The 11,878-nt window shown below is 31.9% G+C and overlaps 1 protein-coding gene across 1 annotated transcript in view; it reads left to right on the forward strand.

Annotated features, from left to right (window-relative positions):
* The window catches only part of LOC137394329 (uncharacterized), a 48,011-nt gene extending 41,807 nt beyond the window's left edge, over positions 1–6,204 (forward strand). The window contains exon 7 of the mRNA XM_068081047.1: positions 6,032–6,204. Coding sequence (XP_067937148.1) covers positions 6,032–6,204 — 173 coding nt within the window. The remainder of the gene's footprint in view (positions 1–6,031) is intronic.
* The last annotated feature ends 5,674 nt before the right edge of the window (positions 6,205–11,878 follow it).

An 11,878-nucleotide genomic window follows, 5' to 3' on the forward strand; every position in this document is an offset into this window, starting at 1 on the left:
ATTTTGTTGGCAAACTGGCCACTGTTGGCAGCTGAGCCACTTTTGGCCATCAAAAACTCTTTCTCTCTTCCATCAGAGTCTACAAAAAATTTATTTCGATTTGGAATTTATAGATCAAATAAATTGACTGCAATGCAAGAAGCTATTTGCGCTTCATTGCAAGTTCTCCTAGTATTTTTTTTCTTAAATCAAGGACTCCATGAGCTACTTGAGACACTTTGTTAAGCATTGGCTAATAACTGTTGATGTGTTTTCTAAAGTTTCCTTGGCTCGATGTTTTGTTGCCCATTTGACATGAACAGCTTTAATTGATGATCAGCAACCATGCTGGTTCATTTCATCATTTACATCAGCATATTTAGAGTGGATTCTTTCTTTACATGAATTCTTACCGTAACATTGACCAACATTTGATTGAAAGATTTTGGTAACTACATCTGCCATGTCCCACAGGAAAAATCTGCAAATAGTTACACATAGCCAAACAGCAAACAAATCATGGAAGGATGAAAGGTGTGATGTAAAAATACATTAACAAACGAGCAGTCAATAAAAAAAGTTTGTTTTCTTACTAAACCTTATCCTAACAAAAATATTCATATGTTATGTTTTGGTTCTAAAAAGCTTCTTAAACTTTACTTATAAAACTCAGATGCTGAAAGAACTTTGAATGTCATCAGTTAGCAACTGCATTAGGTGCAGTGTTTTGTTTTTCTTGGAACTATATGTTGTTTGTTGCAATATTTATATGATTAGATGATTAAAAACCTGCTATACTGCTTCTGGCTACTTTATTTATTCTGACAGTTGAGTACATTGTCATATAGATAAGTATCTGCGTTCAGACCTAAAATTTTACTATGAGTGTCATATACTTATCTTATCTCCCTTCTCTGTAACACTAGTTATATAAGCATCCTTATACTTCTTTTGTTTGAGAGAAAATTCATTTGAAAAGGTTCCATCTAAACGATAAATTTAGCAAGGTTGAGTGTCACTGTATCACACTCATAAAGAGTATTTTCAACTGTAGCATTTGTTAAACTGTTTTCATGCACCTGCTTGGTACAGTTTTTGATAGGGTCACTGACATGAGTGAGCAGGTGGTTGGAGTGGCTAGACAATGCTTAAAATGGCACATCATGGTTTAAGCATGATATGACCATGTTATCTTCTTCTCCTTCAACACTATCCGTGTAAATATTATGGCCATTTTTGAGATCCTGTACATGGCACATCATACTCTTATAATGTCATGTGCCGGGAGTCCCCGGGTTACAATGATCTTGACTTACACCATTTCAAGGTTGAAAATTTGTCCTTTGAAAATATTGAAAACGAAATTTAATGTAGGTCCGACTCCACGACATCTACAATTGAATGACACAAATAAGTTTGTTATGGATGAATAAACTTTGTTGCGCTTGTGTGAGAGAAAGACAGCATCGGTGCATCACTGACTTTTTGCGATACACCATTTTGGTTGCGCTTCCTGATTCTCAATCTATTGCCTGTTTGTTTTTTTGTTTTTTTTTACCCTTCTTTCTGGTTCTTTTCGTAATGTGTCAGTAAACAGAGTGACTACCACTATGGAAGTAAAACTAGATTTTAATTAATAAGATTTTAATAATTTCATGTGGTTGTGTATCGATGGCATTTACAGTCAAAAGACACAAAGGTTTTAATGGATGAACAATTTTTGTTGCGTTTGTGTGAGATGAAAACAGCATCAGTGCATCCATCATTGGTTTTCAGCGATACGCCATTTTGGTCGTCTCTCTTAATTTTCACTCTATTGTTTGTTTGATTTTTTTAAAACTTTTTACCACTTGTTATGGTTCCTTTCCTAATGTGTCAGTAAACATAATGATCATCACTATGGAAGTGAAACTAAATTTTAATAGGAATACTTAGTTGTTTATTAATTATTTTCCGACTTTCATTGAAGCTTGAGTTACACAGCTTCCTAAGAGCGTATCAGTGTTATAATTTGAGGACCCTCTGTACTGACAACTGTGACAGCTGGTAAAACTTACATATAGCTTATATATTTAGTTGAAGCTGCATGTAACTGAGAACTAAACTATTGTTATTGAAATCATCATTGTAACAAGGTTGTTGTGACTGTGTCATTTTCGTTGTATTATACATGCACATAATTATCTATATAATCAAATTGCTTTTTTTAATACACTATCAAAATTATTGAAAAAAACTTCATAAACACCATAAACAAATGTCATAAATAATTTTATTGCATGTTTAAAGCTGAAGTTGAGAGAAACAAGTTTATGCAAAAATTTACTGCAATTTATTATTCAAATATATTAGTGTTACTTATGTACACCAAATGGCAATAATCCTTTGAGACAAAATTGGATGGATTAAATATTGCCATGTCCAAATGGTTTTCTTAATCTTTATAGTTTTTTAAAGATTTAAAGATACTAATATGTTTGGCAGTCTCGAGCACCATGAGAGATAGTCATGAGTAAACAGTATGCGCACAAGTATTCGGTGAAGCGGTGAGGTGGCCGAGTAGTGTAGTGACTAGCAAGCCCAATAGTAAAGTTGAAGGTCAGAGTTGAATTCCTATACGCGGCAATTTCTTTTCTTACACCCTTAGCTTGGTTTTGGGCAGAAAAAAAAGCACTACTCTTATTATGGTAAAGATTTGGGAAAAATAAAGTTATATCATTAATTATCTGCAAGGAAAATGTAGTAGAAAAAATATTCCTAGAAGATGAATTTATTCACCAGGTGACTGTCCTTAATATCTGTCAGTATTTTCAAAACAAAGTAAAGCTCAGTAGTTGAATGTTGTTGATACAGCCAGTAGTACAGCTGTCTGATCACTATTTCTTACTGTCATAATCATATTACCTCAGTTAACTGATACTGATGAACTAGTTGTAAGCTATTGAACTAGTACATGATATTTACATGTACATGTATGTTAGTACAGATATAATATTTTATCTGTAATCATTTTTCCATTTATATTAAATTACTGGCAAAGTGCCACATTAATATAATCATGGCTCCTAAACCAATTGAAATACTGTATACTGTGATCCATGTTATTTGATGTAGTCATGTTGTAGACCCTATTATGACATGAGATTTTTCATTAAATATAAACTAGATTTTTTGAGGTATCAGCGATATCCTAACACTTCACAACACTTGAACTGTTTGCTAAACTTACTATACATGTAAGTATATGAAAATATATTTTATATGTGACATACTTGTATAGTATGTAAGTACATTGTATATAAAATACTCAATCCTTTCAGAGATTAACTAGAACCAAACAATGAAGTGTGGCTGAGTCATGAACCAAAGTTAGTAATAAATAACTTTGAGCCAATCAGAGTCACAATAGCAAGAAGACCAATTGAAGACCAAATTATATTCAATAATTACAAAGGAGTTTGGAGTTATTCATGGAAGATATTCTATCTTTATCATTGGCATTTATCGGGTCATTATTAGCAGACACGCATATCAATAGACTGTGCGCTCTGCATTTATAGCTTAGCCATGATACTAACAGTGAAATGCTAAATGGATTCAAATTCATGAAGTTTTATTCACTGATGCTATGATATTTAGAGCCGCCAATGTGGAACAATGACTATTTGAGTTTATGACTTTTTATCTCTGAACAATGTTGATTATTCTCAAAGTTATTTCATATCAGCTGTGTTTACAACAGGTAAAATCACTTATTAACTGTTATTATCTGTTGCAGCTGCACTAGACACATGCCTACGTGACACTGGTATCTTGAGTAAACTACTATATAAAGTCAAGTAATTAGTTTGTGGAGTTTTTGTAGCATATGTGTAACAGAGGGTTCTGAGACTGCATGTGCACCTTGACACACAAACTTGCCTGGTAACTGTTTTCATACCTTTTTTTCAAAAGGTGCTGACATACATGTAGATCACGAATCACGGAAATAAAGTCTGAGAGAAAAACTGTAAAACATAACCTATTAATTTTCTGAACCTCTGAAATGAAATACAAATGCTGGAGACATAACAAATCACCTGTAAGTATTATATTATATATTTTTATTTAACACATAACAGCACAAACTATTTTGCTATCATATGGTATCAAATAGTAAGTCTTAAGCAGAAACTAAATCAAACCAGTTCAACACCATCAGTTCTCTTTGCTGTGGAATCCAGTTTTCAGTACAAATAATGCTCATTGTTTAATTACCACAAGCGCATTGCCTTTATAATAAGTGTATTGACTAAAAGTCATCATACTGTCCTTAAAATGTGTGTGTTCTATCTTAAAGATAAGCTGCAACTTATCTGCAATGCCAGGTTGTGTTTCTACTGGTTTTACATCAGGTATATACATACAATTTTTCAGAGATCTGGTCATAGTTTCATGTACCGAATTATACCACTTCGAGTTACGCTCATAAGCTACTCTCCTATCTAATCGTATCACTTTCATTTTACTAAACTGCCTGTCAGCGGGTCAGCAACGACATTCAGAAAGTCTAGTGAGTAAAACACCTGATTCCACGTTACTTGCAACAACTTTCTGAAAATAATTTTTAATAATGAGAGGTTTTAAACCGAGATTTACTAATAGCACATTAACAGCTAAACTTTATGTTGTACCCAGGATGTTTCTATTGGTCACCGTCAAACAAAATTTTTTAGTAAGCGCCACTTGCCATGAGAATTATTCAATATATCACATGCACTTGTTTAAACTCTTTATCACGTTTCAGCATTCGGATTATATAAACATATATTAGACCGCTAGGATACTGTATGTTGATGTTTTATGTTGTAACATACAGAAACCAAATGCAAGATGATTTTGCTGAAAGTAATAACAATGTATGAACCTAATCTATATGAAGCTTGCTAGGAGTTTTTCTGCATGAGATGCATTTGCTTGACGAAACATATTGAGATACACAGACATGAGATACAATTTCCTTTTATAAGGTCCGGTTACACCCACTGGAAAATATAGGTGACACTATGTTTAGATACTTGCTGTGTTCACAGTAATCAACGCTTCTAAGCGCTGCAGTGCGTTTTCAAACACAGTTAGATCAACCGATAAAAATTTTCAGTCACCTTCGTGAAGGATATAACCTCCTCGCTGAACTCTAAAGCTCTGTTATTGATGTATCGTCAAGATAGTTGTATTACAGAGAGCATCATCAACAATTTTTTATAGCATTAACATTTTTCCTGCTATTTGTAATAAAAATCATTTCCGAGAAAAAGGTTGCGCCTCAGAAGAGCGAACAAAATTACTTTTATTTCATAACATAAAGCAAGAAGTAAAAGGTTAGCTTTAAATAGGTTTTAATTTCCAAGATACTGACATAATCTTTCTTGGAAATTTTCAATTTACACCAGTTTTCTTCACATATAAGTAGCATCTTATACTCATTAAAGCAAAAACAACATGAACTATTTAGCTATCATATGCTATCAAAGAGTAAGTTGTGTGCAGATACTAAATTGAGTCAGTTCAACACCATATGGTCTATTTGCTGTAGTCAATCAGACATTTGTGTGTCAAACGGGTGGTCAAGAAAGCTGGCATACAATTAAAGGGTTGCACTGTATTTTTCAACCTTTCTACCATAGTGGCATTTTATGAGAGCTAGCATTCAAAATGGTGGCTTTCAACTAGAGGTTTTTAAAACCCATTTATTAAAAATCCACTTAGTGAGTGTTCAAGTTTGTTGTAACGTATAAAAATCAAATAAAACATGATTTTGCTGAAATTAGTAGCAATGTGTAAAACTAATCTATTTGAAGCTTGCTCGGAGTTTATATGAGATGCAATTGCATGACCAAACATATTGAAATATGCAGATAAAAACATGGAATGCACTTTTCCTTCATAAGTTCTGGTTAAACGCGTTGAGAAAATACAGCTGTCGACTTGTTCACATAATTACTATGTTCACAGTTATCATCACTTGCATGCATTGATGTATCATCAGTTGCATGCACTTCATGATGCGCAGTGCTTCAGAGTTGCGCCCTCTCTAAATCATGGAAACGCGTCTTCGCACTGAAATCACTGCGCACTGATCAGTGCGAAGCCAGTGCAAATTCACAGCAAGGAAACAGCAATTGCGCAGTGGCTAGGCATAGCTCTCATGCCGTGGAAACAGATTCTTCAAGCGCCATAGAGTAGTACAAAAGTTATCCTGCTTAGCTTTGTTTTTGCTATTCTTCCGATATTTTTTTCACTTAAATTTAATTATGGTCTGCTCCTACGAAGATAATGAAGTGATTACTTTCCTGGACTTTGTTATCGATACCAACACTTTTCGAAAAATAGGTGGCAAGCCCTAAAGTAACTTTTCAATAATCTATTACTTATATAAATATTTATTAAAAATATATAATTGGTCAAAATCTTGTTAGTGTTTGTAAAACATTGTGAATGTGTATTGTAAATAAAAGTATAATGATGAAAAAAGCATATAAAGACCTTTTCTGAAGTTCGGTATGCGTGATCGATTCCATGTATCCATCCAGTGATTCGATTCAAACAATTATTTCTCTTTTCCTGCTAATTTACTGAAAACCTCTGCGCAGCATGGAAACGTACAATTCCCTCGACTTTGAAAGAGGCTGCTTTGCATTACTGCGCGCCGTAGAAACATAGTAATTGTCAATTACATAGAATAATGATAATTTTCTGTAATTGGGCGAAAGATATGACGCTTTTTTCTGGTTTTGACAGCTCTGTTATTAAAGTATTAGAAGGATATTTGTAATGCAAGAAGTATCATTAGCAGTTTGTTATAACATTAAGGATTGTGCAGCTTTTTGCATCATACAATTTCTTCTAAAAAAAGTTACACCTGAGCAGAGCAAAAAAAAGATTCTTTTAGTTTGTAGCGTAATGCAAACAATAAAAATTTAGGTTTCAATGGATTTAAATTTTCAAAAAATTGTGCAATGTGTTTCTTGAAAATTTTCACGCAAATTCTTTTCACATCTTGATTAAAATACGAGAATATGTTTGTACATGTATAAACTAACTATTTGTGTAAAACCCTGTAGTCATTACGAATTGAAGGTAAATCTTAGATGCCGCTAGTTTGTTTTAAAATTAATAAACATATATCAAAGTTGTATCTATGAGAATTAGCAGTTGGAGCCAATTACAGATGTCTTTGTTTTAGGTCTACCAACACAAACCAATACATATACATTTGTCTGAAATTATGCCCCAAATATACATACATGTAGCTGAAGGCGTGGTTGGCTAGGTCAGTAGGTAAGAACAACATTGGATGAATGGCAAGTAATCTATTAAGCTATAGTCAGTGGGTCATCAGCCATCACTTAGCTTTTGGTTCTTCTAAAAGCAGTTTTTTTACCAAGTTTTAGGTTTTTATTAAATTGCGATTGTTGGATTTTGATGATTAAGCTATTTACCACCCAACTAACAATGACACAACTGTGACCTTCCGTAACATTAAGCGTAAAATTACGTTTCAAGCAATAATTTTCATAATGTTCCACAGATATCATTTGGTAATCATTATTGTATTACATGTATATTACAAAAACTATTATATTACAACAATCTACAAAATGTTACAAGAATAAACTTTGTTGATGATGTCATAACATTCTTAGAGAACATTGTTGTTGAGAGTCCCCGAAACGTTCCAAAATGTTACTTTAGACTGTTTGAGCAAAGAAGGCCATATAATATTAACATGCAATGTAAAGGAGAGAATACGTTGCACTGTCATTTCTACACTCAAGTAAATGTTACAAAAATGTTCTGACAATGTTTCTCTTCAAATGTTGTCTAATAGCATTTTCACTGTAATATTTTACGCTTGCTAGTTAGCTATCCCATTTAGAACTTTTATCAATGACTTGATAAATAAAAATGCAAAAATCTGTAAGAAATAAGTTAACTTTAGTTTCACAACAATAACTAAAATGCTTTATCTATTTTTCTTGAAATTGTCACCCTTTGATAATGAAAAGTTATTCAAAATTCAGATGTAATTCAGAGCAATTAAAAGTTTCATTTGTTCTTTTATTAGAGATATAAGAACAAGTCACTACTTGTGCCAACAATTTATGAGTTAGTTTGTTAAATTCGTCACCTCACAATAAAAAAACTATTTAAAATTAAATTAAGCACAACAAAGGATTTATATATATTTTTCACTACATTCTAGATTCAAGCCAATTAGTGTAAACAAATATGTTAAATTTGAATGATTTACACATAATTTTTATATAAAGGAAAGTAAAAGACAATAAAAATTTATATTTTCCATTTTATTATAGATATCGCAAAAACGACTAAGTTCTATTTTAGTGGGTTTTTTATATTTTAGTTTCTATTAGAGTAGGTTAGTTACAGGGTAGGATTGTGATAAACACTTCACAAGCAATTTTTATAGCTATATTTTGACTGTGTTGAATATTATTTTTGTTACTTTATTATGCTATCATTTGCACTTTTTTCAACATTGCAGCATAAGGAAAGAAATTGTAGGAAGGTTATGCTCAGGACAATATACTCTAGTAACACTCTAGTTAACTTGTAGTTAACTAGTAACACTGTAGTAACAACTTTAGTAACACTCTAGTTAACTTGTTAAATACAATTTTGTGAAAAGTCATCAGAATGTTTGCGAGTGTTTACACACTTCCATCCTATCCCATTAAAGATTTCCATGTAAAATCTTTGGGATGTTAGCTAATATATTTGAGGCAACATCATTGATGAAATACTGGTAAAATATTACACAGAATTTTCCCAACATTGTATGAATTATGCGCAAGATCATTTGTTCATCGTTTCAACCACGTATTTCTTATACTGTTACCGAAATGTGAAAAATGTGTTTACATACTATCCTACTCCAGAGTTTGAATGACATGTTTTTGAGACTTTTTGAAACATCCCTGAAGTGTTCAGACAATATAAAATTGTTAGTTTGACAGACAACTGTCATCCCATGACCAAACACGAGTGAAGCGATTGTTTGGGAGATTTATGATAAATGCATATGTACACACAACTCACAAGAAATATTCATCAAAGGCCGTCGCAAACCCTTGTACTAAAATCTCATCAACAAATTTAACCATTTTTCAATGAAGTCGTTCAAGTATAATAGCGGTACAAAACACATATAAACCTATTTAAATATGCTACCAAGTCTTTATTAGTTGTAAAAAATTTCCTTAACCTTACCCATCTGATCGGATTATACATAAATAGACAGATTAAATTGGCCTAAAATCGTTATTAAAACTTGACAAGCCTTATTTTTATTAAAATTAAAAATGGTAACGAAACGCCGAGCGATAGATAATATAACCATTAAGTGATGTGAATTTCACAATAAAAACCCTGCACATTTCACCAGTCTATAGCATTGTTCAATTGCTAACAGAAATATAATCGTTTCTTTTTTGCTGATTTTAAAGTAGCTGACATTTTAAACACTTATGAGTACTTTGGTATTTCAACTGATGTTCAAAGCAGTGAAAGTAAAGGAAATGATGATGTAATTTTTTCTAACAATTCTTATGAAATTATTACAATGTTTAATTATAAGAATAATTATTCGATTTTATAAGATTTAATTATATGAATAAGCATTCAAATTTACAAGATCAAAGTATATAGTGACCAATGTTGGGCAATATGTTACTGTTATTATTTTTTCTAAATAGTTTTGTTTAATAAATTTTCTAAACACCTATATAAATATCACAGCTTTTTGATATTGTTAGCTAAGACGATTTGAAATGTAAACAAAATTGTATATTGGTTTTCTATTATTAGTTTATTACTATATACTAATAATATTGGTTATTTTAATAATATCAGTGCATTTTACTTCTAATATTGCATTTCTCCTATTGCGGGGGAGAGATATAAACATATCATATTTTCCTTTCATTATTGCTGTTTGCTGTACATAATAACACCCACACCCAGTACATTACAGCTACCATTGCAGTTATCCTATTGCACTGCAGTGCCATTTGACTGCTAATATTGCATTTCTCTATAGTCAGTACCCTTTCTTTTTTCCAATATCACTTTGGTCGTGGGCTGTATGACATGGGAATTTTTAGTTTATCTGTTAGTATTATCAAAATGCATTAAGTACATCTGGGTAGTTGAATATTGATGTTACAGCGAGTCATACAATTATCTGACTATCACAAGTCTCTCACTATCATAATCATGTAGCCACAATTGAATGATGATGTCCAGTTGCTAAACTATAGTCTGTCCTCAGGTTTTGACAACCATGTTATTCGATGTTTTACCCTGCGATATAGAACACGCTGACTTTTGCCCTCTCCATACAAAATATTTTTCGGCTTACAAAACCCGCCAAATATTTTTCTCAAAATTGAAACTTGGCAGTCGGTGTGCTGATTGCGTCGAAGTAACAAATATGCCCTTATGTTATTCGCCAAACTCTTCTCGGCGACAAATGAAAGAGATACGTTTCTCAATTTTTCTCAGTGTGGTGTTATTTGTTATTATTTGTTAAAACGGAACCAGAAACAGATAAAAGATAACATTTTTTGACTGAAAAACTTGCGGTTTAGTAAAACAATTAAAAATACATACCTAAAACTAAGCTTTAGGTATGGATTCAGCAAGATAAATTTATATAAGCTTAAATTTATGCTATACATCTGCTTCTGATATGAGAACTTTTCACGGTATGTACTGCATATATCACATCGTGATGCTACATTTAATTTAGATCATTACCACTAAATACACTAAAGTTAGTGTAGAAAACTACAGTCGTTAAGGACAACATATTATTTTGTTACTAATTTTTAACAAATACCATATGTATATAAAAAATTGATGATTTTTGCCAAAATATGTTTGTGTTAGATATTTACTATGGGCTTTTGTATGCTTATATACAAAATATTCCTCTTACGATGCCAACACTGAAACAAATTATAAAATTAAAATCGTATGGCAAGGACCCACTGTATTGAACTTCCAGTCAATGAATTTATGCTAGTTATGTTGAGAAAATAATATACTATTTGTAAGAATGTCTTCCTTTTAGACTAGATTACTCGTAATGAAGCGCATTATTATAATGGTGGCTCCTAAACCAGTCAAAATACTCTTCACTGTAAAACATCTTATTTAAAACATCTTACCATGAAACGAGAAACTTCAAGTATTAGCCAAAATGTAAGACTTTACCACGCTTAAAATGTTTCCTGAATTTCCAGTACATGTAAGTATATGCACACATCTATATATATATATATATATATATATATATATATATATATATATATATATATATACTCAAAATATGTAGGATGGGAGGCCCCCTAATAAGAGGCCTTCGTATATATAAAAATTATCTAAAATGTGTATAGCAAATTGATAATAGGAGGCGGAACATTTTTGCCTCCTATCGAGGATATATTTTTAAATTCGTTAGAGGTAGTTTTGAACTTGGAGTTGTCTCCTCAAGGATATGTGTCCAAAATTAATGAATTCGTAGGTAAAATTTGTACACACTTAAGAGTTAAGTCTCCTTACCCCAAATTTTGCAATAAAATGCACAACTGATGGCTGCCAGCTGAGCTTTTATAGGCAGGTTTTTATCAGGCATGAAATCAAAGTGTTATGTGATGTGAATAATAAACAAACCAATTATGAATTGAATTAGCAAGAAGTTATTTTTTGAATATAAACCTTTAAAACTGATGGTTTGATTTCGATGATTGTGGTCTATCTTTTGAACTTATGTGTAAATTGGCTACTTTTCCTCAATATAAAAAACTCATAGCATTTTATTTATTGTACAACA

This window comes from Watersipora subatra, chromosome 4 (assembly GCF_963576615.1).
Source record: "Watersipora subatra chromosome 4, tzWatSuba1.1, whole genome shotgun sequence".
Classification (NCBI taxonomy): domain Eukaryota; kingdom Metazoa; phylum Bryozoa; class Gymnolaemata; order Cheilostomatida; family Watersiporidae; genus Watersipora; species Watersipora subatra.